This window comes from Nipponia nippon, unplaced genomic scaffold (assembly GCF_047370975.1).
Source record: "Nipponia nippon isolate SJK-2023a ecotype South Korea unplaced genomic scaffold, ASM4737097v1 scaffold_3, whole genome shotgun sequence".
Lineage (NCBI taxonomy): Eukaryota > Metazoa > Chordata > Aves > Pelecaniformes > Threskiornithidae > Nipponia > Nipponia nippon.
In genome coordinates, this window is record NW_028262347.1 from 69,965,974 (window position 1) to 69,992,974 (window position 27,001).

The following is a 27,001-nucleotide window of genomic DNA, read 5'->3' on the forward strand; positions in this document are numbered from 1 at the left end:
GTGCCACGAGCTGTAATGGTGGACTTGGAACCAACTGTAGTAGGTCAGTATAGAAATAAACCTGGAAAATGGAGAAGAGCTTACTCTTCCTAAGATCACCACGGTGTGCCACCAGTCTCCGCTGGCACAAAGCAGCACACCCTTTGTATCTTGGCCTGCCACTAGATAGCATAAAATTAATTTTCTTGTGACACAGAATGCTAGATTCTGTCAAGACTCAATTATCTCCGTAAGTGTTACAAACATAGGAACAGCAGAATCCTCAGCAGTTTAATAGCTAGTCCGCATGGTTTGTATGACTTCTCTTTGCACAAACATTTAACTTTTGGGTTTGTTTATCGTGACATTTTTGCCATTCAAATTCTGCTTTTCTCCGATTTGGATCCAAAGTGGGAGCCCGACAGTTTCCCTCCAGGAATAGAAGGATTTCTAAAAATTGGGGCACCTGGGGGAACATGATTTTCTTCACGCTTTTTTTCTGGTGACTTGTCCTCTTATCAGTACAGGCTGTACAACTGACAAGTTCTTCAGAAGATAACAACTTCTGTGGCTGGATACAAGTCACAACATAAATCAACAGAATGCAACAACTTAAAAATGCTTAGGAAACAGCTTTCCCTTCTCTGTCAGCATCTGTTTTTTGCGGTCATGACCTCCAGTGACTGAAAGCTTGCACCAATGCCAACAGGAACCAGAACTTGTTGGCACTGGAGCACAGCTATGCAGCTTCTCACAATTTCTCTTTCTTGTTCAGATGAAGTGCGGGCTGGCACCTTTCGGGAACTTTTTCATCCAGAACAGCTGATCACTGGAAAGGAAGATGCAGCTAATAACTATGCCCGTGGCCACTACACCATTGGCAAAGAAAGCATTGATATGGTGCTTGATCGTGTCCGTAAGCTGGTAAGTCCCAGTGGTTTTGAAACAGCAGTTTGGATTCTGCAGAAGAAAGAAGTGCAGAACAGGTATCTTGTTAACTACAGATGAGACCAATGGTTCAGAAACGAGATTGCAAGACATACAGAGGCATCGTTACCAGCCCAAGACAGAGAAGCCCAGTAGTTCACTTCCCAGCTGTATGCCTTCAGATAGTCTTAAAAAGTGGTTCTGAATATGTAATTCTTCATTATTAGCACAGCCCTGGAGCACGAATACTGATACAGAAGGGTGGGTTAGGCAGTTCTACATTGCTGGTTTCAGCTAGACTAACTAAAAGAAGCGTGAAGTTCAGAGAGAGAAGCTCCACAGGTAAGAGTCCAATTTTAACATTGTAAGTCAAGCCAGTGACGGAAGCAAAGAATAGGATTATCAGCAGCCCTTTCTCAAGAAAACCTGACATGAAAGCTATGCTGTGTATTGCTGATGACTGCTTTCACCTTCAGCTCAGAACAAACTCACACAGTAGATGAAGACTTTCCATTCTTTTTCAGCCCCCATCCTTTCACTTTCTCTTTTGCTTTCTAGGCTGATGCCTGTTCTGGGCTGCAAGGATTCCTGATCTTCCACAGCTTTGGCGGGGGTACCGGCTCTGGCTTTACCTCCTTACTGATGGAACGCCTCTCCGTGGATTATGGAAAGAAGTCCAAACTGGAGTTTGCCATCTACCCAGCCCCTCAGGTCTCCACCGCTGTGGTGGAGCCCTACAATTCCATCCTGACCACGCACACCACCCTCGAGCACTCGGACTGCGCCTTCATGGTGGATAACGAGGCCATCTACGACATCTGCCGCCGAAACCTGGACATCGAGCGCCCCACTTACACTAACCTCAACCGCCTCATCAGCCAGATCGTCTCCTCCATCACCGCCTCCCTGCGCTTTGACGGTGCCCTCAACGTGGATCTGACCGAGTTCCAGACAAACCTGGTGCCCTACCCGCGCATCCACTTCCCCTTAGTGACCTACGCCCCCATCATCTCCTCTGACAGAGCCTATCACGAGCAGCTCTCGGTGGCTGAAATCACCAGCTCCTGCTTTGAGCCCAGCAACCAGATGGTGAAGTGTGACCCAAGGCATGGGAAGTACATGGCCTGCTGCATGCTCTACCGCGGCGACGTAGTTCCCAAAGACGTCAACGTAGCAATTGCTGCCATCAAGACCAAGAGAACGATCCAGTTTGTCGACTGGTGTCCAACAGGCTTCAAGGTGAGTATGGCTGCCGTCAGCTTCTCTTCGATGTTTAAAGGGCAAGTCCAGTCTAGCGGAAAACTTGTATTTAAAGTTTTATATCTTGCATGTTTTCCACTTGTGAGATGAATGAACATGAGAGAGATGCGTGTGTCTAAAATGTGCCCTTTCTCCTTTGGACATCCCATTGACACAGACTACTAAATATTTACGTAAGTGGAAATCTGAAGTGTATATGAGTTAAAATCTAAAGCAGTATTCATTTCAGACGTGAATTTTGAAAAAGTCAGTGAGTGTTCCCTCTAAAGCATTATCTAAAACTAAGGAAATACCAAAACCAGTAGAATTAATAAAGGAAATGCTGATATTAGAGAATCTGTCAGTTAACACCCTCGTTCAGAAATATTATACAGCCTCTCCCCACTGGCTATATAGCAGTGTTGGGAAACGTAATTTCAATAATAATACAGACATTAGCAGTGGAAAAACATTCGTCATACAAATAGCTGGTTTAAGAATGAAAACTTTTAACTGGGAACCAACTTTCTGTATTAGTTTCTATAGAGCATCTTGGTGACACTGTATGTTCAGTGTTGAGTAGCTGTTACGAAAGCTATAAAGTTGCCAGTGTACATTAAACAGAAGAATAATACAGACATTAAAATGACCATATATCATAGTTTATGACATTATTTTTTATGGCATTTGCCATCTGGTAGTTTTGATAGTGGCACCACTCTACCCCAGCATCTGCAACTTTGCTCACTTTTTTTCAGCTCTTTGACTGCTTTCTGCTCTTGCCTTTTTACAATCTTCTCTCATATTCCTGTTTTCAGGTTGGGATCAACTATCAGCCTCCTACAGTAGTTCCTGGCGGAGACCTAGCCCAAGTTCAGCGAGCAGTCTGCATGCTGAGCAACACCACAGCTATTGCAGAGGCTTGGGCAAGGCTCGACCACAAGTTTGATCTGATGTACGCCAAGAGAGCTTTTGTGCACTGGTATGTGGGTGAAGGCATGGAGGAGGGAGAATTCGCAGAGGCCCGAGAGGACCTGGCTGCCCTGGAGAAAGACTATGAAGAAGTGGGAACTGACTCATTTGAAGAAGAAAATGATGGGGAGTAATTTTAAAATACATTTTGTTCCTAGTGAGCATAGAATTGTCTCTGTATCACTGTATTCCACATGTCTACCACTAGGTCACCTTTTTTGTATATAATATAGAGAAATTTAGGAGGGGTCATATAGAGACATCTTTTATTCCATAAATCACAGGTAAATTGTCCTGTAAGATACAATAAGCTGTAGTAATGCCCCACCACTCCCAGCAATGCAAACAGACTTGCTCTTCTTCATTGCACATTTAATGTAAGCCTCTTCAAGCTCTAATACACATGCTAAAACCACTAAAATTCAATATATGCAAGTTTATAATGGAGCACAGTGAATCAGTAGCGTTTTCAAAATTCTAATTTGACATACCTTTTGCTAGTTGGCATGTCAAAAAATAATGACCATGGAAAAATGGGTCCTCTGCTCTGTGCTTTATTATCCTCTCATTGACCTCCAGCTGACTGACCTAAAAGGGACATTTCACTCTTCCCTGAAACACCATTTCTGATAAAGTGAATACTTTCTTCAGAAATGTTAAAGCAGTGCAATTTTTCCACATTTGGGGGATAAACATCTGTGTTGTGAAAACAAATATCCCTTTTGCTTGGGTAGAGCTGCAGCAGGCATAAGAATTTTTTTCTGCATCTCTGTGATACTGTTTAAATGAGAGAATTCTCTCCTTTTAAAAAGAAAATACTTTTTTTTTTGCATCATCTCTACTGAAAACATTTCAGTATTCCTTACTCTACCTGAATGGTTCTTCCTCTGCAAGAAGCAAGCTCTGCTTTATCCAGCAGACCACTGTGCCATCTGTGGCAATCTTTAGTGCACCATGTGAAAGTGAGCCTGCAATACAGGCATTTGAATGTTCACTCAAAGATAATTCAAAGCAGTGATCAAAGATCTCAGATTTATAGGATTGACGTCTTGCTAGGCAATGACAATTTTTCTTGACTAGGAAACCCCTCAGCAACTTTTTATCTAGGTCTAGGTCCCTGACGGGATGCCCCCAATGAGTGCTGAGGCAGCTGGCAGATGTCATTGCAAGGCCACTCTTGATAATCTTTGATTGATCATGGTGATTGGGAGAAGTGCCCAAAGACTGGAGGAAAGCAAATATCACTCCTACCTTCAAAAAGGGCAAGAAGGAGGACCCAGGGAACTACAGGCTGGTCAGCCTCACCTTGATGGAGCAGCTAATCCTGGAAACCATTTCCAGGCACATGAACAACAAGAAAATCATCAGGAGTACTCAGAAGATATTCACCAGTGGGAAGTCATGCTTGACCAACTTGATAACATTCTATCATGAAACAACTGGCCTGGCAGACAAGGGGATAGCAGTGGATATTGTCTACCTAGGCTTGAATAAGGCTTTCAACACTGTTTCCCATAAGATCCTCATAGAGAAGCTGTTGAAGTACAGGCTGGATGAGCAGACAGTGAGGTGGACTGAAAACTGGATGAATGGCAGAGCCCAGAGTGTGGTGATCAGTGGCACAAAGTCTAGTTGGAGGCCATTAACTAGCAGTGTACCCTAGAGTTAATACTGGATCCAGTCCTGTTAAACACCTTCATTAATGATCTGGGTGATGGGGAAGAGCGTATCCTCAGCAAGTTTGCAGATGACACGAAACTGGGAGGAGTGGCTGATACACCGGAGAGTTGTGCTGCCATCCAGAGGGACCCCAACAGGCTGGAGAAACAGGCTGACAGGAACCTCATGAAGTTCAACAAGGGGAAGCGCAAAGTCCTGCACCTGGGGAGGAACAACTGCATACACCAATATATGCTGGGCACCACCCAGCTGGAAAGCAGCTTTGCAAAAAAGGACCTGGGGATCCCGATGGAAACCAAGTTGAACATGAGCTAGCAATGTGCCCTTGCTACAAAGAAGGTGAATGGTATCCTGGGCTGCATTAGGCAAAGTAGATCATAGAATATCTTGAGTTGGAAGGGACCCATAAGGATGAAGTCCAACTCCTTGCTCCTCGCGGGACTACCTAAAACTAAATCATATGACTAAGAGCATCATCCAGATGCTCCTTGAACTCTGACAGGCTTGGTGCCGTGACCACTTCCCTGGGGACCCTCCCACGACCCTCTCAGTGAAGAACCTTTTCCTAATGTCCAGTCTGAACTTCCTCTGACGTAGCTTCATTCCATTTCTTTGTGTCATATCGCTGGTCACCAGAGAAAGGAGGTCAGCACCTCCCCCTCCACTGCCCCCCTTGAGGAAGTTGTAGACTGCAATGAGGTCACCCCTCAGCCTTCTCTTCTCCAAGCTGAGCAAACAAAGTGACCTCAGCCACTCCTCCTAAGTCTTGGCCTCAGGGACCTTTCACCATCTTGGTCGCCCTCCTCTGGACACACTCTAATAGTTTGATGTCCTTCTTACATTGAGGCGCCCAAAACTGCACGCAGTACTCGAGGTGGGGCCGCACCACTGCGGTGAGAGTGGAACCATCACCTCCCTCAACTGGCTAGCTATGCTGTGCTTAGGGAGGTCAAGGGAGGTGATCCTTCCACTCTGCTCAGCACTGGTGAGGCCACACCTGGAGTACTGTGTCCAGTTCTGAACTCCTCAGTACAAGAGAGCCATGGAGATACTGGACAGAGTCCAGCAAAGGGCCACAAATATGATTAAGGGTCTGAAGCATCTCTCCCATGAGGAAAGGCTGAGAGAGCTGGGACTGTTCAGCCTGCAGAAGAGAAGGCCAAGGGGGATCTTATTAATGTATATAAATACCTGAAGGGAGGATGTAAAGAAGATGGAGCCAGGCTCCTTTCAGTGGTGCCCAGTGACAGGACAAGAGGCAATGGGCACAAAATGAAACAGAGGAAGGTCTGTCTGAACATCTGGAAACACTTTTCTACTGTGAGGGTGACTGAGCACTGGCACAGGTTGCTTATGGAGTCTTCCTCCTTGGAGATATTCAAAAGCCACCTGGATATGGTCTTGGGAAAGTGGCTCTAGATGGCCCTGCTTGAGCAGAGGGGTTGGACCAGATGACCTCCAGAGGTCCCTTCCAACCTCAGCCTTCTGTGATTCTGTGATCTTCTTCATGTAGAGATTTCTATTTCTGTTGGCAGTTACATTTCACAGTACAACATCGCATTGAGCTTGTATACTCTGTATGCAGTATATGCATTTAATTAACCAGATCAGTAAATTACTAAACTATGAAGTTATGGAGTACCAGCAATGTCTCTGTTTAGGAAAACATCCTTTTCAGGATATACTTGATTATGTACCTAAATTGAAGCAACATGAATAAGTATTACCCAGCCTAGTGGGATTTAGACTCTTACATCGCTTCCCTCACAGTTCTGTCCTGAATTGGGACCAACACCAGAAACACGAAATTTCATACATTAAAGACATGTATGTGTTCAAACCAAGAAGTAACCCTGCTCTTCCAGCGAGAGAGGAGAAATAGGAGGCAAGTTAAAGACAAAAAATGTGATAAAAAGTGGCAGATGAATTGCTTGCTCTGTTCTTTGAAGAACTGCTGAAAGAGATGCAATGAAGAAGTAGAAGTTATTGGTCCAGTGTGGATTACTGTATGCATTCTAAAACACTGGGTGTGGAGTTCCTAACTTTCTGAAAGCTTTTTAAATCTCATCCTGATCATCAAGGTTATGGTTTATTTTATTTGCAAAGACACGTAGGAATCAGGATCCCTGCTCTCACAGTAGTCAATGCACTCTTTGGCATGGTTTGGAGATTACTTTAGAAGTGCTGTGGCAGTTATCAGGAGCTAGCAGCTTTTGTCAAAGTGACACTACACCACGACACTCAGCAGGCAGTGTATTTGGAGACCTGAACACTGAATATTTCCGTTTCAGCCATCTCTTCATCTGAGCACACTTCCTGGGCTCAGACTTCTGCCGGTTACCTGTTTTGGAAGTGGGGTGTCACAACTGACTTCCACAGGCAAAGCTTAAAATATTCTTAAATAAGACATATGCTCCTCTTAATCAAGCATCCAGGCTCTCACAGGGGTCATCACGAAAAGCCACTTCAGCTGCACACTGCTTCACTAGCTTCCACAAACCTGTCAGACGTAGTTCCTGTTTAATCTCCAGTGTTGGTTTGCACTTTGCCCAGGTGATTTAACTGTCTCTAGGCACCTTACTGCTTCTCAGTTCTTCTATCCATCTTCCTCCCTTCTATCGGGCAGACGCCACACAAGCTAGCAATAGAAAGGGAACATGACAAAATTTAAACCATAGCCAAGAGGCTCTGCCAGAGTCACAGCAAAGATGACGATTCATTTGTACCCTTCTGCTCACAAGCCTCTACAGATGTCCATACCCATCCATGTGACAATTCAGGAAGCTTTTCACTGCCACTGCTGCCTTGGCTGAAGAGCTCTGACCGCCAGGCAGCTGTGCTGCCTCCAACAGAGCCAGGCTGTATGAGCAGGTTCTCCATAACCTGCCCAGAGGGTATGCAACTGGGACCTCTTCTGTGGGGACTGCAACAATGATAGCTCTGATGGGCTCCAGACAACCCCTCCAAAAGCCTCCTATGCGTTGCCTCTTTCCCATGGGTCAGTGAAGCAGGGTGGGGGCTGCACAGAGGTACCTGACACAGGGCTGGGAGCGCATGCTCTCCTCACCTGTGCTAACAGAAAAACTGTGGACAGTTTAGCCTCTCTCCACAATAAATCCGTGTTACCATAACCCTTTCCCCAGGAGGTGCACCCAAAGTGATCTGTGTTACGTAACGGAGAGGAGGCAGTGAACATCCCTTCTCATCATCAGGGTTGCATTCATCCTCCTCTGAAGACATGAAGTCTTCTAGCCACTCTCCCAAAGGGCTGGCTTTTTAGTTCAAGGTATAACAGGAACAAACAGTATGTTAATAATAAGAACACTTATGTCACTTAATGCCTTGTAGAGCATCTTTGCTGCAGAAAAATTACAAAGGACTTCCACATTCAAGTCCTAAATTCCCTCTATAACCACTAAATGTCTGTATAATTGTCACGGTTTAACCCCAGCTGGCAACTAAGTACCACACAGCTCCTTGGTCACTCCCCGCCGATGGGATGGGGGAGAGAATCAGAAGGGTAAAAGTGCAAAAACTCATAGGTTGAGATAAAGGCAGTTTAATAGGTAAAGCAAAAGCCATGCACGCAAGCAAAGCAAAACAAGGAATTCATTCACTGCTTCCCATCAGCAGGCAGGTGTGCAGCCATCTCCAGAAAAGCAGGGCTCCATCACAGGTAATGGTTACTTGGGAAGACAAAAGCCATAACTCTGAATGTACCTCCCTTCCTTCTTCTTCCAGCTTTATATGCTGAGCGTGACGTCATATGGTATGGAATAGCCCTTTGGTCAGTTGGGGTCAGCTGTGACAGCTGTGTCCCCTCCCAGCCTACTCACGGGTGGGGTGGGTGTGAGAAGCAGAGAAGGCCTTGACTCTGTGTAAGAACTGCTCAGCAATAACTAAAACATCCCTGTATTATCAACACTGTTTTCAGTACAAATCCAAAACACAGCCCCATACTAGCCACTGTGAAGAAAATGAACTCTATCCCAGCCAAAACCAGCACAATAATACAGGAAGGAGCCAGCAAGTCAGGGCTATGTTAAGCCATGGTTTTCCTCCCCACACCTGTTTTTTCTGTAACATTCCTTGAATTTAGTAACTTAGTGAGACAACAGCTGAAGGCTTTTGCATAGCACATGTGAACTCAGTTTGTTAGCAGCTCACAGAAGGGGCTTTTCCAAGGGGCAAAGGGGTGCCCCACAGGCACCAGTGAGCTTCTAGGGAGCAAAGAAAGGGAGCTGGAAGCCATGAAGAGTTCCACACAGCCTGTGGAAGGGGGAAACACCTTTCCCCTCATTAACTGCTCATGTCCTGTTAAACCATTCCCTACAGGCAGAGAGAGAGAGAGGAAAGGTTTAGGGTTTGACCCTGTCCCTGGGGACAGCTACAAGGGAAGGATGTGGTGTCTCTGACCCAGCTGGAGCTCCTCCATAAAGGGTAGGCAGGTGTGCCCTGCCAAATCACACAGGGACTCTCCCTTCTGGGGTCCCAGAGACTCAATCTATTTCACACACATAGCAGGAGTCCCTACGTCACCCGCACCATTTCCCCAGTCCGCAGAGCTCTGTGGGGCGGCATCACTCACCTGTAAACTCTCCCACCTCCTCCAGTGGAGCAAAGCTGGGCCGGTGGCCAGCCTCTGACAAGCAAAGCTCCCTTACGGGGTGCTGCGCCCCTCTGTTCCTCCTGCAGACGCCCAAGAACGAGACGAAGGGGAAAGCCTGGAAACCCAACATACACACTGGAGAAGCGGCCACCCAAGCACTTCTGCTCGTCCGGACATAGGTGACTCGCCGAGGCCTGAAATCTCACAGCTCGGGTTGGCACTGGAGTATTTGTGGTGCTGCCATTCGTCCATCCCGCTGCCCACCGCGGCCCGCCATCAGACAGGAAACTGCCGAGCCTTTCTGTTTACTACTTGGGTTAAGTTTCTAAGCGAGTTACTTATTTGGGGTTATTTTAAATGAGCTATTTCTTACTTCTAGGTAGGTTACTGTAGGCCTGGACAAGAGTTTGGCTTTTCTGTTGCTTTTGTGGCTACAAATGCCAGGCCGAAGCCATGCCTGCTTTTGAGAGGCAACAAGCGACCACACGAAGTCTGGGCAGAGCAAACCCCCTGAGGCACGGCCTCTGATGAAGAAAAGTTGTGGGTTTTTTTCCTGCAGAGTTCAATTTCTCACCCCTCCCTTTAAAGCTCGCTCTTGCCTCTGCTCAGAAGAAACCAGACTGAACCAGCCTGAGGTGTCCGAGCAGGGCAGGGAGGCGGTGGAGGGGGGCACCGCCTTCCCCCAGCGGACGGCTGTCCCAGCCCCGTGTCAGCGCAGTCCCTCCCGGGCCCGCGGCCCCAGAGGCCAGGCCCTGAGCAAAACGGGGCTGCGGCGCCGCGGCCGCCTTCCTTCCCGGCGGGGCCGTGAGGCGCGGAGCGCAGTTTCACTTTTTCTCCCCTCACCCAGCGGAGCGGGAAATGAAAACTAAGCGGCGGGGCGGGCGCTGCCGTTCTCTGACGCGGCCGGCGAGGGCAGCGGCGAGTCAGCCCCACTCCACCGGCAGTGCCGCCGCGGCAGCCGCTTCCCCGCTGCCCTCCGCTCCCCCCCGCTCCCCGCCGGCGGCCGCGGGGCTCCCCGGTGGCAGCGGCTGGGCCGGACTGAGGGGCTCCTCCGTGCAGCAGCTGGTCTTCGGTGCGGGGCGACGCGGCGCCTGAGCCCCCAGGGCCCGGCAGCGGGGGCGGTGTGAACGGGAGCGCCTGCCGAGGCTCGGAGCGCTCCTGGTCGTGCGGGAATTGGTAAGAAACCTTTTTTTGCCGGTTTGTCAGATGGGACGAGCCAGAGCTACAGTGCGCCAGGAGAAAAAAAAAAAAACAAAACCAACAACAGAGGGAGAAAAGGGAGCCGAACAAACGCCTCGTTTGACAGCGAAGTGGGAGATCTCGTTTCGGTCGCATCCATGAGAAGTGTGGAGGTGAAGGGCTGGAAGTCCCCGCGGCAGCGCTTCGGGCAGCGCCTCAGGGCGGCCATCTCCCCCCCAGGGCCACAGCCTTGCAGCCCCCCTCCCTTCTGCCCCGGCGCCACCCCCCGGCCGCCTGCTCCCCGAGGTACCTGCGAGGGGAAAGGAGCCACGACGGCGGGGGAGAGGCGACAAGGGACAGAGGCGGTGGCCCTCCTCGGGCTTCGGGGGCTGTGGTGCGGGGGTGTGAAGGGACCGCTGGGGGTTCGTCGTGAGGCCGGTGTCTTGGTGGGGCAGATAGGCTGCGGAGCAGGCCGGGGTGAAAGGGAGGACGCAGGGCTGGCCGGGGGAGGGCGAGTGAGGGGGCTAGCTGATTACGGGTGGAGGGTACGAGGAGGGTACTGCGGCTACCTTTTCTCCGCCTGGCGCTAGCGTGGTCGCTGGGTTTGGCCAAGCCACGTGCGCTGGGGGAGCAGTGCCGAGACCTACCCCTGGCCTGCAAAAGAAACCGAGAAATGGCCCTGCTGCTCCAGTGAGAAAGCAGAGGCAAGAGGGGAGCCTGCTCCTCAATTCCTACGGTCACCCACCGGTTTTTTTATACATTTATGCAGGGAAAGGAAGGTCAAGTGCAAATCTGAGGAATGCTGTATTTCTGATAGCCAAAATGAGGCCGCTCCGTGCAAGGGTTGGGTAGTTGTGTTTGTTTGTGTCCCCGCTCCCGCACCAGAGTTCCTGCTATCAGCGCCTGGGGGAGGGTTTCATCGAACCAGAGACCCAAATCCTCCCATCTCTGTATCCCCCTGCACCTTCCTGCCCTGATATCTTTCTACCTATTTCTCAGGTCACCCAAAGCCTTTTAGCCCTCAGCTTGCTCTTTCATCCCGCCCTTAATCCTACCCCTCCTGCCAAAAGCTGTGTCTTCCAAGTTCGCCTCGTCCCCGGTAGGTCCCTAGCTGCTGTTTAGCTACTACCTCTGCTCTGCCTGTCCCCCTCCTTTTGTGTCCTTTGGCATCCCCACTGGCTGTGAGCCTTACGTACTTTCTGGCTGATACAATACCAACGAAACCCACTGGCTCTCACTGTGCAAAGAAAGATGGGCTCCTGCTCCAGCTGGGCTTCCAGAAACCTGAATGCCTCGTTAAATCATTTCCAGGGGAAGAGGCAGTGTGAGTTCAGGCTCCGTTTTGATGAAGACAGAATTGAATCCAATTTCTCTTTTCCTGCATAGCTGTTCTAATCACTGGGTTTGGATATAAAAAGCAATATTCTTGAATCTATCTCTGAATGTCTGAGTTTATTTTTTTTCCAAGTAAAACTCCTCAGCAAATTCAACAGTATTTAGTGAATCTGAGTGTACGACACTTTGAGTTCAAAAGTAATCTTCAAAAATAAAGAATCAAAAGTACAGTTGTGAAAAAGTATACTTAAGCTTAAAAGTAATAATCGGGGAAAACAAAATAATCCATTTCTAGTTTCCCTGCCTGATAAATTCTTCAGAAACTTTGATATTTAACATTGTTAGGCACAGTTAACCTGAAAAATAACATGCTTTTAAAGCAAAGATTTTCTTTTTGTGAAAGGCAGAACCAGGATTTTTTGTTTATTTCCCTTTCTTGGGAGCTTTTCTTCATTCTTTCAGCACCTGGCCTCAGGTTGATTTTAGATGCTGTTTAATATTTGTAAAATAACAATTTCTGAGCATTTGTTCTGTGGGTTTTTCGCCCCCCCCCCCCCCCCCGAATGCTTCCCTAAGCATATGCTTTTTTTTCCAATTCTGCTTCCCTATTGGAGGTGGGCTTTTAAAAAGTTTCATTTTTGTGGAATTGCATTCCAACATTTGTCACATTGTTTTGCTTGTTTATTTTTACTTTGCTTTAGTTTGTTGATTTTTTTCAAACTTTCACTTAAAGAGCCAGTAGCTGAGTGTTAGAGACTGTCAGAGTAATGGTCCGTTCAGTATTCCCTTGCAAAGCTAGGCATTAGAATGGTTGTTTTGATTAAACAGTTACTTTGCCTGTGATCACTTCAAGGAGCATAAAAAGAAACTGATATTTAGATGCCTAAACGCCTTTAAAAATTACAGTCCAAAGTGCCACAGTAGGGCTGTGACTAAGGTGCTTAAAAACAATGCAGAGAGCCCAGTACAGAAAACAAACAAATGCTTATCAGCTCAAAAGGCTAGAGAAGGTGAAATTTGCCCTTTTGAACACTTGGGATACTTTGGGTGATAAAGCATTAATTTTACTGAACAGAGGAGTTTTGCAACATCTGCCATTTGGAAAATTTTTATCATATAATTTACCAAATCTTCTTGAACAGGGATATCTGGAGTTCTGTGGCTAGGTGGAGCTGTTTCTGTGGAACCAAAGGTTCATTTCTTTATTTAGCCATAAAAGGAAGACAGGATGTGCAGTTGCCATCAAGCTCCATGTCTGTTACCTTGCCAATAGCCTGCACACCTACAATACCCGTGTTAATTCAAATATACCAAATGCTGTTGCAGTAATCTTACTAATTTTATTGACATTCCAGCTTTTTCATGATGATAATATCAAAGACAAATCCTGTGTTTCTGGGTGCTCCCTCAATTTCCTTTCTTTCTGTGTCTTTCTGCAGTCCTCCTGTCTTTGTACAGTATTGTTGATGGGACAAAGAAGTGGACGTCAGGAAAGAAGCAAGAAACTAGAGCTGGCACTAAGTGGGACCATGAAGGCAGAAGCAGAAGTACAAAATAATGAAGAGGGAGCTGAAGAGCCGAAGGCCAAAGATCAGAGGCTAGCATCAGTCTTTGGTGTGGCAGACTTAAAAAATGGTAATAATGTTTTGTCTGGTCTCCACTCTCATACTTTCTGTTTCTAATGCCTGCTGTCCTTAGGCTTCATTTTCTCCTATTCTTTACCTCTTCACTAAGGAATATACAAACAATTCTCGCTTCGCCCTGCTGAGTAACCATTTTGTTTTTTTGGGAAGGGATTACATGAGTATCTTGGAGCTCGTCCCCCTTTTAAGTCCTCAAATTGGCCATTGCTGAAAGGTCTAGATGCTGGCCCTGTCCGTTTCCAAACACAGCCAGCATTGCTCCTGGATTTGCTAAACTGTGAACTAGGCCCTAGTTATGCTGCTGCATCACTAGACTGGCCTCTCAAAAGGTGTCGTTAGTATTTCAGGTGTACATACTGTACTATACCAGCTATAGCCCACCCTTACAACTGACTGTATGCATTTCAGAGTTGTTCTGAGTTCCATTCCATGTCCTCTCTCCCTTTGGTGATGACTTCAGAAGAAAAACTAATTTCTGACCACAATTACTTATGCCCCTTTGGGGCACAGAAAATGCTGTATTTTTATGTGCAGTGTGAACTGCTGTGACTTGCTTTTTCCGCTTCTCTCAGGGTAGTTCCTTTCTTTGAAACTGAGACAAAGAATACCAGAGGTAGGCTGAAGGGGAAACTTAAAGCCTGTGCGGTGAACAGCTGGCATGTGGTCCCACGTGCAGCTCTTCATTTTGTTATTTGGCCTGGCTGTGTAAAAGGCTGAATAAAAATCCACATGCAGGCAGCCTTTGACTTCTGTTTTTTTAATTTTATGTTTAGATGTGTTATGAGAGGACTGAAAATAGAGAAGCTGGGAGACATATGAGTATCATAATACAGGCTTACTTGGATTTTTCCTGTCAGTTGCTGAACGAAAATAAGTGTTATCTGCCTGAGGAACATAAGAATAGATTGAACACTTTTCCAGATCTGACCAAGATGCTGGGCCTATGCACTGCATGGCTGAATATGTGCAAGAGACGTTTGTCGCTTTCAAATAATTTTCACTTTCTTTTCTTGTAGCTATCTCCAGGTGTCATTTCCTCTTTTTCTGTGCCTACAGGAGCTATTGGACTGTACAACATTGGACAGAGCTGCTGTCTGAACTCTCTGCTCCAAGTGTTCCTCATGAATAGACACTTCACTACGATACTTCGAAGGTACCACCCGTTCGAACTGCGTGAGATACTTCCGTTGTTGCTCTGTTGTCTCCACTCCTTTTTTTTTTTTTTTTTTTTTTTGTATGGGATGTACATTTGAAGGCTTGGATCATCAAGGTGCTAGCAAAGTGCTTTCAGCTCACTCAGCAAGGTCTCTGCCTTGTTGTGTCTGTCATATACAGACTAGGGCCTGCAAAGGTAGAAGTTGCAGTTCTCTGACTTGTTAATAATCTCTGATTCATGTGCCATTTGCACACTGATAAGCTGCAGTCCTGAACTAAGTCCTTATGACTCGTATCTCTCTTTTCCGTAACAGCATATGATTTTATTCCAGGTATGCTCATAGGCTGTTATAACTAAAGGATGTGTTGTGTGTAACCACATCCACTATTAATTTTGTAACTTTAAGCCTGTAAACATAAACATGTGATCCATAGTGTCTGGCTCCGATTATTCTGGCTAGCACCTGATAGAGAAGAGTAAGTGTTGTTGCAGATAGTGAATACACAGTGTTATTTTGTTTTGCTTGACTGTGTGCTCTACTTGTTTGTGAGGAGGATTTGGGCTGCTTCTGCCTCCCTACCAACCACACTAATAACTGGTTTGATTTGTTTTCAGTTTACTAAGTTCACTGCAGCTTTAATCATCTAAGTGGATCATTCCTATTCAGTCCTCCTTTCTCCAAATTTCTTATGCACTCACCAGTGTGCAGAGGGGGAAGAAGACAAGTTACAGACACGCAGAGATGAGAAGTATCATAAATGGGCAAAGCTAAATAATGTAGACAGTAGGTTACCATTGTTATTTGAAGAAAGACTTAGAAAAACCTGTGGACTGCAATACATTTAGAGAGGATAAAGAGCTTTCCAGTTGGTACATAGTTGAAATACAAGCATTATGATATACATGCCCATGAAATTTTGAGGGTATGTTGAGAACGAAGGCATAAACAGGTGGGAGGCAAGAACAGCTCTGAAACTGGCTGTAACTAACATTGTTTCTAGAGACCAGAAAGCACTTCAGGTCCTGTTCAGTTTGCCCCTTATTCAGGAACACGGCAACTTAAAATTGTGGCCTTTTACTTTAGAACTGTCAGCCTGCACTGTGAGATGAGCTAGTGCAGGTGTCTGCTTCCCCTTTTTCCTTCTCTTGCTAAAGATGTGCCCATTCTGGTTCCTGTTGAGTTGCTATCCGTGCCATCCACCTCTGCTCCTTCAGCTGTCATGTCTAATATTTCTCTGTTGTACCACTTGGTTACCATTCATGTTGCTTCTTCTCTTTACAGGATCACAGTGCCACCACGCGCTGCGCAGAAGAGGAGGAATGTCCCATACCAAATGCTCCTGCTGTTGGAGAAGATGCAGCATGGCAAGCAGAAAGCTGTTTCTCCCACAGACCTCGCTTGCTGTCTTTCAGTATACAGAGTGAAATGTAAGCAGCACTGTCTCATGCCCACCTCTGTCTGCAGAACAGGGATGTTATCAAGCACTAATAAGCGGTGCAGACTCTGACATCTCATTCAGAGATTCAGAAATGTGAGAAGTTAGGTACACAATGACACAGTGCTCTTCATAGCTGTCTCCCAGTTGTGAGTGAGATGCTGTGACTTACAGGTGAAGAGGGGAAAAAAAAGCCTCTGCCAGATATCCTTGCTGATGTCCAAAGGCTGGGAAGGCTATCAGACTGCTAGAAAACTCAGCTACTGTTACTGGCCAGAGGGAAAGGGCTGTGCAGGGCAGAGAGAGGACAGGTTATAGCTTGATTTGTCTTGCTATACTGGCACGATAGTAGTGAAACAGCTGCTGTTCCTTATTAGAAGGAAGGGATCATGTGGAAAAGATATTGAGTTCACCCAGATCCCCGAGGATAGAAACCATATCCTTCCTGTTCTCTGTTATAAGGGCAGAGAGAAGAATTTGCTGGCTTAACCTCCCACCTGGGCAGGGTCCCAAAGGAGAGAGATTGTTAAATGCATGGGGTGACTGGTGACAATGGGATGCTGAGGGTCTGTTTATGTGTACAGATCTACATGGTATATCCAAATGCCCTGATCTTTATCATATAAAAGCCAAAACAGGACAGCACTGAAAAGGACAGCTGGTAGCCAGCCCAGACCTGTATTAAGGAGGAACATGAGATAACCTGAATATTTCTGTTTGCATCATTTTTCTCCCTGAGACTGAATGGCTCTGCATTCTGTCTTCTCTCTTCCAATTACGAGAGAGATGCCTGAAGAGAGTTTGTAAAGCTTGACAGTTTTCCACCTTGTCCTTCTGCTTTAAAATTCAAGTGTGGTTCATAAAGTCCTATATGCCAGCAAGTGGTGCTTTACCTAGATCACAGATGTGCTATTAGACATGAGGAAAAGTATATTTTCTGAGCTTCGTCTAGTGAAGGATGTCCATAATCTTACTAGAACCCAGCTGAAGTCAGTACCTGCAGACTTGCAGGGAAGTTGAAAGCACTTCCACCTCAGGGTGTTGGATTATCCCACAAAATTTGTTTCATGTATGATCAAATATAGAGGTAGTCCAGAAATACCAAGATTTTGCTAAACTATGTGTAGTTTTTGCCCAGTTCCTAAATCTTCAGTTCATCATGGACTGAGAACATCAGTTCTTTGCATTCAAGGGTGTGGATTTTTTTCCCCCCTCTAAGTTCAATCTTGAAGCAATTCTCTGCTGAGCCATTGTAAGCAAGCTGTGCGTTGAGCTGTATCCCACTTGAGTATCCCGTTGAGTGAGTATCCCACTATCTTAGGTTTCTTAATATGCCAGAGTTGTGGTTTAACCCCAGCCAGCAACTAAGCACCACACAGCTGCTTACTCACTTCCCCCTCCCTGGTGGGATGGGGGAGAGAATCAGAAGGGTACAAGTGAGAAGACTCGTGGGTTGAGATAAGAACAGTTTACTAATTGAAATAAAAGAAAGTAAAATAGTATTATTATTAGTAGTAGTAAAAATAATAATATACAAAGCAAGTGATGCATGATGCAATTGCTCACCACCTGCCGACCGATGACCAGCCCATCCCTGAGCAGTGGTCCCCCTCTCCTGGCCAACTCCCCCCAGCTTATATACTGGGCATGATGTCATATGGTATGGAATAGCCCTTTGCCCAGTCTGGGTCGGCTGTCCTGGCTGTGCTCCCTCCCAGCTTCTTGTGCACCAGGCAGAGCATGGGAAGATGAAAAGTCCTTGGCAAGTGTAAGTACTACTTAGCAGCAACTAAAACTTCCATGTGTTATCAACATTATTCTCATACTAAATCCAAAACAGAGCACCATACCAGCTACTAGGAAGAAAATTAACTCTATCCCAGCTGAAACCAGGACAGCCAGTTTAGCCAGAGTGGAAAGCCAAAGCATAATGTTACTACATCATCCTTGGCTTCCTGTGCTGAAACTGTGTGCTTTTTCCTTGGGTAGGGATCAGGGGGTTTATAGCATTCTGTGTATAAGACATATGGATAGGCCTCCCTATCATTTTTATCTCAGCGCTCAGGAGTGCTGAGGGGAGGAGGGAGACAAGTCTGTGGAGTAATGAAGGTGAAAAAGAAAATAGAATCTTCCCTGTATTGTTTCTAAGAAGGTTTCAAAAAAATGCAACCCTCAACTCAATGAGATATCTGAGCCCTGTCTTCTGGTAGGTATTGGGTACACTCTTGGCCCTGCATCTGGTGACAAGGACATGACTTTTGCACTGGGTTGTGTGATGGGGCAGTAGAGCTCGCCCAGCTTTTCCCACTACTTGCTCAGGTCACACGGAGACATTGCAGCTTGTCTCAAGTCTAAGCTCTGTCCCTGGCAGGGAGTGGCAAGGGAACAAGAGGCTGGATCTAATGGGGGACAGTAAATCTCCCTTTGCCATCTGTGGGAGATCTGTGCTTGGTGCTGTTCATAATACTGATGGAGGCTGTGTTTTCTGTTTGTCCAGTGTTTGTGCAGTATGATGCTGCCCAGCTCTTTCTGACTCTCTGGAACTTGATAATGAGGCAGATGAAAAAGCCAGAGCTGGTAAGGACAGTCACCAAAATGAACACCAGGTCCTTTGGCCCTTGTCATATGTTCTTTCCTCCACTTCTTGAAGAAGAATCCCATTCATTGACAATTGTCTTAAATGAAATTCTTAAAATTATCCCCTATTTGAGTCTTTCTTCTCATCTTTCAAGTGGGAGAGGGAATTTTGATTTCATAGGCGTCAACATTTTGAAACACAGTTAACTTTTGTTCATCCTACTTTTAGAGCATGCCAGGGTCTCTGTTCTAATGGGAGAGCTGATTAATAACAAAAGCATTGATCTTCTTGCAACACTGAATTTAGTTACCTTGCGTTTCTTTTTTCCCCAAATTTCTTTAAGCATTTATTGGCATGTCTTGACACAGCTCCTCCGTTCTTTGAAGTCAGCCATGTGTGTGTTATTATAATTTAGTCACTATTAGTACGTTATGCATATGACAGTTCCTCCTAGGGGAGCTATGTAAGATAAGAGAAAAGTGACTCTTCCTTGCCCACTGTCATAGTTTTATTCATACAGAAGACAGGCTCCTGTTGCAGTTCCAAACAGAACAATAAAATTCTATGTCAAAGCAGACATTTAACTGTCTGATCTTGTTATAGGCTGTGTCTCTGCCCTCTGCTAGGGGATGAGGGGAAGGAGTTGTTCTCCTTTAAATGGTGGGAGGTGCCCTGTCCACATAAGTCAATGTCAGATCTGGGTTCAAGCCTTAAAGCAGTAAAATTGCGTGAAGTAACGTGTCCGCATGGGGTTTCCCACCCACAGAGGGAAATACCTCAGCTGTGTTCTTCATAAACCTTGTTTTGACCTTTTTTTACCCCTCCAGGTTGAAGAGCTGAATTATTTGTACACTATCTGTGTACAGGAGCATCTGGCCTGTCAGAAATGCTCTTCTGAAACAAAGAGGAACAGCAGCATGTTAACCCTTCCAGTCCCACTGTTGGATTCCAATTCTCACGCGCTGAAGACTCTGGTAAGTTCAGCGGCAGCCCCGTTTCCTTAGGAAGAAGATTCCCCTCTGTTCACTGTGGGAGCCTTCTTGCAGCACTGGTGTCTCCTGAGACTCATCTAGAATCTCTGCAGGGTGTCTGGGGCTTTGAGGTGATCTTTTCTCATTTACATTTCTTCTTCGTTTTGAGGGGTTCTAAATTTCTCAAAAAATTTTTTTGATTTGGGGGATGGAAAATAAGGTCCTTGAATTGCCTTTCTAAAAAGAGTGTTGACTAAATACTCTCTAAGACTCAAAGACTCATGCTACACAGTGATGTGTACCTGTGAGACCTTAGATACCAGAGTGAGGTGCCCTAGATAACTTGTAATCCCTGGCCAGACACACAACATTTGCCCAGTGCAGTGTTCTTTTACTGTTAAATCAGTACTGCTGTTTGATATCCAGACACAGCAGTGATGGTGGCTACGTAGGTGCTGCCACAAATAGAGAGTGGATTTTTCAGGTGACATTGGACCTTATTTATTCTTTGACCACTTTATACTGTTTCAGCCTAAAGGAGCCTCTTTCAAAACCTGTAAGGCTTTGAAGTAGGTATAAAAGACAGTTATGCATCAACATCTTTTTTGTCGAAAATGTGGTACTCTATTTTTTTCAACTAATGTAATTGCACCAGCAGTTAGGAAAAAGGGGGTACCCTTTTTTAGGCTGCCAGACAATCTTTTGTCCTTTGAATAAAATACGCCTTCTGTAGCTTTGCTGTTTGCATGTACTCTGTACTGGTAGAATGGAAATCCAGCTTGAAGGAATTCAGTTGAAAGAAATCTCTTTCTTCTTAGGAGGACTGTCTGCAATACTTTTTCCATCCAGAAGAGCTGACTGATCACAACATGTGTTTCTGTGAACAGTGTGGAAGGAAAACACCTTTTCTGCAGGTAATCAGAGAATTATTTCTGCATACATCTGTTAATACCCAGAACTCCCTTTGGGACTGGGAAGGGTGGGAAACCATATCAGTTTAAGAGGAGATCAGCAATTCAAAGACTTGTCAGCAGAGCAACGTCAGCTAGGTATAAACCATGTGCGTCTTTCCTGTTAGGAAGCTTCCTACTGTAGACGTAGCTCTAGCAACAAAAGAATGCTTTAATGGGTTTTAATGTAAGTCACCAAAGGATGTAGCATTTCTGTACCAGCAGAAAAGCTTCTGTTGGTTTTTGTTTTGTTTCCACTGTGGGGCTTTACACAGCTGCATAGCTCCAGGGGTAGACAAGAATATGCTACTGGATCTGTGCATACACATAAAAATAGGCTACTGTAGGGTGATTTGCTTTCCTCCTTGCTCTCCACTGGGGTCCCCATTTTTTACAGTATTGGTCTCTGCCAGCCAATAAATTAGCTGTTTCATGAAGAGGCAAGTGCATTGAAGAGAGAGGTGTGTGAGGGAGACTGCCTCAGTTCAAGGCTTGGAGGGGACTTTCCACATCATTTTCATGAGTGGGCCACCTCTGAGGCCACAACGCATCCATATGTCTTGGTGGCAGCCGTGGCAGCAGCGGTAATATCAACAAAGGCGGTGCTGGAAGGAATGAGCTGTCAGCTTGGCAGCTCCACCCCACGGAGCTCTAGTGGCCACATGTCACAGGACGTTGGCTTGCCTCTCCTCACCAACCTACTGCTACCAACCTAGGGTTAAGAAAGCAGATGAGAAACAAAGCAGCCCGTGAGACACCCAAGGCTGGGTGCTGATCACACTGAAGCTGAGAAACTTCGTTACCACAGCTCCCCTATGTGTATGTCTCATGCGCAGATGAGCTACAAAGGTTTGGCGTCTGCTGTCAGGTGGAATTGGCAATCATTCACTGGAGCACTGACTGCTCTCCATGCTACATTCGCTGGGTGGCAATGGCTGTTTCCACCCCACCTCCCCAGGATTTGTTCCTTGTTTTCAATTGCATTATTTATTGTTTTACAGAGCATGAAGCTAGTCCATCTGCCACAGACTCTGACCATACACCTAAAGCGCTTCTGCTTCGAAAAATCGGCCTACATTCACAAGCTTAGTCACCATCTGCCATTCCCACAAGACCTTGATTTCAGTGCAATCTTGACAGAAAATCAGTGCCAAGCAGATGACAACGAAAAGGTGAGGTACTCCTAATGCTCTGTTTAAAAAGGGCAGATTTTCTTCTCCCCCCTTGCTCAAGTCTCATAAAAACTTATGAGATCACACCAGTACTTGCCTTAGTTCGAAGTACCTGATGTAAAAATGTATGTCTCGTGCTTTACCTGTGCCTGGTGTTGTCTCACATCCCATGGTTTTAACTGCTTCAGGCACTATTCAACTTTCTGTGCTCAGATTAAATCACCAAAGGCACCATAACTGGAGCTTTCTGCCATAAGGACAAAAACTGGGCTTTACAAAAAAAAAACCCAAACCATCCCCTTTTTTTCTGAGAGTGTTTAGCATAACTTTTTCTTCCATTTCTAAATATACTAAAGAAAAGATGAAAATACAGTTCATTTGGATGACCAAATCCAGACATCGTAAACAGTGTCTTAGAGGCAACTTCGGTCCTGTGGTTCAGCCTCCAGGGCAAAATGGCTTCAGTGAGCAGCAGACCTACTGCTTTGCAGAGGTCACTAGTCCAAGACAGGGGAACTCCATTCCTGGCAGTTTCCCTTGCAGGGTTGTTTGCCCCAGAGTTGAGGTTAGCAGGGAGATGACAGCTTTGCCAAGCAGCTGAGAGTGATCTGCCACACTGTGGATCTGTTCCCTGTACTGAGAAATAACAAGGGAAAGTGTGGCAACAGCAAAACCTTGCTGGTGCAGTGCTGGCTGCAGCAACCCCTTTGCTGTCCTACTGCCTTTTTCACATTCCTGTGATCTCCAGGGAGGCTGCCAGCCCATAGCTGGCAGGCAAAACTCTGAGGGTAAGAGTGAAAAAGGCAGAATCGTCAAGGCCAATCTAATCTTTCTCCTTTTCCCTTACAAAATGCACATTCTTGCTGTCCTGGCTGCTGCTTCTCTTCAGCCAATGGCAAATGAGAATCGCTGCACTGAAAGTTACTCTTTGTGGCTCTTCACAGGCTGCCTGGCAGTATGAGCTTTTTGCCGTTGTTGCTCATTCAGGATCAACTAGTCACGGACACTACTGTGCCTATATTCGAAGTCTCACAGAACGTAAATGGTATTGCTTCAACGATTCTGAGGTTTGCCAGGTGAGGAGACAAATGCACATTTCTTTTGTAGCTTCCTGGACACTTCTCCAGATCTTATTCAGTCTGACTGACTGCTGATTAAAGAGAACCAGGAAAGAAAACTGAAGCTGCAGAGCTTTGTGCACCTCATTCCCCTGCTACAGCGTACTCTGAGCTGAGGGCAAAGTGGCTCTGGCTTCTGTACCAAACAAGGCCTCAGGTTCTGTTTTGCAATTTGCAGAAGCAGCCATTTGCTGTATACCCTGCTTTAGGTACTCTAGATCTGTTTAATGTATGTGTTCAGAAGAGGCGAAGGGACTGTTTTTTCTTGAAGGGTGAAAGCAATAAACCGATGTATTAAAAGGTGTTCAGTTCCTGGAAGTGCCACTTACACCACTCTTATGAGGATTGCTCTCCTGGTATCACAATACCACTCTTAAGAATTTTTACCAGCCTCCCCTTGTGTGTTTTATTCTCTAGGTATTGTGGGATGATGTTAAATGCACCTATGGACATTCCAACCTCCACTGGTAAGCAAAGACATCTCTGTTTTTACCTGATGCTGCTCGGGGGTTTGGAATGAGGGTAGCAAAGAGAGGGAAGACAAATGGTTTGAACTGCATATCGCCTGGGATGTACAGGGCATGCAGGAGAGGAGAAGAGGCATCCTTGTATTCTGGTTACTCTGTATATGACTATACTGGGAGCCGTCAGGATTACTGAGTAATAACAAATGGGGCTGCAGGAGTGGTCTTGCTACTTATGATTGCCACTTGGACCCTGTATCCTGACTGAAGTTAGATACGTCAGTCAGGATTCCTCTGTACTTTTTGTTTTGATGCAACATAAGAAAATGAGCTGTGGGGAGAGATAATCCCTTCTATAAGCTATAGTGCTGCCAGCTTTATATGCTGCCTCAGGAACAGTGGAGAGCGCCAGTTCAGTTGACCTAAACCTCAAAAATCTGAGCAGGAGCAAACCTGGGAGGTTACTTGCAACCTAGGTCTTCAAATGTACATCTTGTTTTGCTTTTTCTTTGTTTCCACAGGGGAGAAACAGCCTATCTCTTGGTTTACATGAAAAAAAATCCTCAATAGCCTTATCCAGGAGTATCAGAATGTCTCGGGAAGCTGTGCGTTGTCCATGGAGCTCAGCACCTCTGTGCCACTGTGGACATGTACAAATGTTCCACAAGAAAGACATTCTGCACTCAGTCAGCGATGTCTGCCTTCACATTTGTTTACGAAAAAAGTGCAGGAGAGACTCAGCTAGAGAAAGGATCTAAGAACTGTTGCACCTAGAAACCTTTTCTTTTGTATATTTTTGATATTTATGTGATTCTATATATTAGTTTCCTCTTAAAAGACAGTAAAGTTAGTCCTTGTCTCTGCAGACTTACTAGTTCCTTTAATGCTGATGTCTAGGTTCCAGTACAGGGGAAGCGTTTGGCCTGAAAGCCTGCGTGATGTTCCAGGGAGGCACGCGATGCGGCTGGAGAGCCGTGATAGCCATACCTAGCCAGGACGACCGTAAGAGCTTGAGACTTACTCTGCCCTTTTAGCGCCATGTTGGATGCTGGCAAGCTGCGCAGGGGACCCCAAAGGTCTTGAGAACGAGCTGGAACAAGGAGCAGAACCCTTATGACACAGGCACCATGAAAGTGGGTGTCGGCATAAAGAGGTGTGTTTAAATCAGGAGCTATTGTAGTAGTTCTAACTTACAGGATGAGTTTATATATATTTATGCAGATTATTATTGTTTTAGCATGCTTATCGGGTATTTATATGATTTATTTCCTGTTTAGAGGAAAATATTCAGAGCAACAGAGATTCTGAAGCTAGCTAGTGATTTTGCATAGTCCATCCAATGTGATAAGAGGAGAAGTGAGATGCCTTGATGTGCTTGAACTTCGGAGATTTTCCTTTAGTACTCTTCAGCTGGTTGCCAGCTGGAATTGTCTTGCTCTCTCCCTTCCTTCTCTGCCCGTGAAGTGGAAATGTCCCTCAAGCAGAAAGTGTTCTGGAGAGAACAATTTTATAAAGAAAGTGCGTAATTTTTAAATCTCTTGTTGAGTCCTGTCACTCTGTTGTTGTTGGTTCAGCCTGTGCTCCCATGGCAAGACCACACAGCTGGAGGGAAAACGTAGAGAGAGCTAGAAAGGAAGGTTGGTGACGTGGGACAATCAGAAGAAGAGTGTTCTAAAAGCTCATCACAAGACTCAGCTGTGAGGAAAGTTAAAAACTTTGGTTGTGGTGCTTTTAAAGCACTCGTTGTGGTAAGTCGTGATGTACCACAGTCTGTGAGAGGATCAGTGATTCCAGTAGCTTGAGACCTAAAGGAACCTTCTAGCCTGACGTATTATTTGACTGTATCTTTACAAGGATGCTATTTGTGTGGGACTGAGCACATTTTAAAATTACTGATTTAGTTATAATAGCAGCTATATAAAACCTAATTTTATTTTGATAATGATGATGAAGTTCCCAAATCATGTCTGTTTTCTGTTGGTATGTGGAAGGTGAATTGGGAAATCTTGGAGCATAGCTGTGAAATTACATTTTTATCAACTAGCAGGTATTTATTTCACTGTACTAGCAAGGTCCATTATTCTGTTCGACTCTCTTGTATTTGTACTGTTCATTCTGCGTTAAAAAAAAAACCCCAGTGTATTGTTTGTCACCAGGATGAGGAATTTGCCTTTGGGAACGCGTTGCACTCTTTCTAAAGCACCTTGCAATAGGTGAGTAAGAAAACCGAGTTCCTGTCTGCTTTATCCAGTGCTTTGCATATGTGAAGTAGCTGAAAGACGGTGCACTTCCAGAAATTGAGAAGTTAATGAGTTAAGAGACTGACAGGACATTTCTGATTTGATACAACCTGAAATTTAAAAATGAGTGATGCTTATGAAAAATGCCTTGAATGTGTCATAATCTTCCAGGTATATCACCCATCAAGGAAGCAATTGCTGAGATATATTAAGAATCTTTTCCGTTGGTATCTCAATGAAAAGTAATCAGTGTTTTCTGAATAAAATAGTATGGGATAAATTCCCTAGAAAATAAGTCTTGTGGATTATTCTCGGTCTGTTTTTCCTAAGCACCGTAAATGCAGGTGGGATGCTACAGGCCGCATGCACAGAGGTTGTGTGCTCGGATTAAGTATTTAGGCTAGAGCTGCGACTAACGTTTCGCTCCAACAGATGAGGGAATGAGGCTAAACCTTCCCTGGGCACTTCGCCCTCGTGCTGGAGACACAGTGGGTTTATTGTCAGGTTTGCTGTCACGTGAAAGCTTATATTGCTTCCGGATCCAGATGGGCCATGGGGGGAATGGGAGGTGTGCAAACCGCATTGCGTATAGGTTTAAAGACTCTGCCTGACCTGAGCTGCTTTTGCAAAAAGTCACCTTGGCTGCCTCTGAGACCACAGCAAAGTTCAGTCGTACGCTGGATAAACTGCCCGAGGACGACTTTGAGCTAAGTGGGTGGGATTCAGCGCTAGCGTACTGAGAGACGGTTATAACATGGAGACCAGCTCTAACGTGGACTCCAGCTCGCCCGGGGGCTGGCTGCAGACAAGCACCACCTGGATTTCTGCCAGAAAAAAAATTTCTGCTGTAGAGCCACCGCAAAAGAGTCGGGATTATTTGTCCTGTGTTTGAGCCGCTGTGTGAATGAAGCCTAGCACGGGTAGCAAGGGCTTTGAAAAGCCAGATAAAGCCAAGAGTACCTGTGTGGAGAGATTATTGTAGGTCCTGGTAACTCTTCCTTTCTGGGTTTTTTGTTTGTTTGTTTGTTTGGGGATTACTGTGTCTTAAGGGGAGGGGCAGTAGCAAAGTACACATTCTCTGCTTCATCTCTGACATACTCCTCCTCAGATTCAGATATTCCCCGCCTTCAAGAAATACAGAAAAATCGAAAAAAGTAAATATATATATCACACACATGTGTAATCTCTAAAACTTCAATATGTTGTAAATCCCCAAATTATACGTGGAAGTAAAAGAGAAGTAATTTTTTGATACTTTTCTTCCAGTATTGTTTTAATTTACAAGAGTCACTTATCAACTAGTTATCATTGGTATTTATACAAAAACGCTGCACATGAGATCTACATTTAAAA

General features: G+C 45.5%; 2 protein-coding genes across 2 annotated transcripts; both read left to right on the forward strand.

Annotated features, from left to right (window-relative positions):
- Nucleotides 1-3,251, forward strand: LOC104020202 (tubulin alpha-8 chain). The gene is made up of 4 exons (XM_009473583.2): nt 1-43; nt 755-903; nt 1,465-2,145; nt 2,964-3,251. Exons 1-4 carry the CDS (start codon nt 16-18, stop codon nt 3,249-3,251), a joined length of 1,146 nt encoding a protein of 381 aa, XP_009471858.2. The 5' UTR covers nt 1-15.
- Nucleotides 3,252-10,686: 7,435 nt separating this feature from the next.
- USP18 (ubiquitin specific peptidase 18) lies at nt 10,687-24,273 on the forward strand. The gene is made up of 11 exons (XM_009473582.2): nt 10,687-10,758; nt 13,360-13,555; nt 14,620-14,716; nt 16,002-16,147; nt 18,653-18,732; nt 19,561-19,707; nt 20,523-20,618; nt 21,656-21,826; nt 22,771-22,902; nt 23,362-23,411; nt 23,930-24,273. Exons 1-11 carry the CDS (start codon nt 10,744-10,746, stop codon nt 23,976-23,978), a joined length of 1,179 nt encoding a protein of 392 aa, XP_009471857.2. The 5' UTR covers nt 10,687-10,743; the 3' UTR covers nt 23,979-24,273.
- The last annotated feature ends 2,728 nt before the right edge of the window (nt 24,274-27,001 follow it).

Bases quoted from the DNA above. Each gene is read 5' to 3' on its own strand.
- USP18 (XM_009473582.2), top strand. The intron at 18,733-19,560 runs GTAAGGACAGTC...TTACCCCTCCAG, and splicing joins AGATGAAAAAGCCAGAGCTG to GTTGAAGAGCTGAATTATTT. The intron at 23,412-23,929 runs GTAAGCAAAGAC...TTGTTTCCACAG, and splicing joins GGACATTCCAACCTCCACTG to GGGAGAAACAGCCTATCTCT.
- LOC104020202 (XM_009473583.2), top strand. From the start codon at position 16: ATGGTGGACTTGGAACCAACTGTAGTAG. The intron at 904-1,464 runs GTAAGTCCCAGT...TTTGCTTTCTAG, and splicing joins TTGATCGTGTCCGTAAGCTG to GCTGATGCCTGTTCTGGGCT. The intron at 2,146-2,963 runs GTGAGTATGGCT...TCCTGTTTTCAG, and splicing joins GGTGTCCAACAGGCTTCAAG to GTTGGGATCAACTATCAGCC.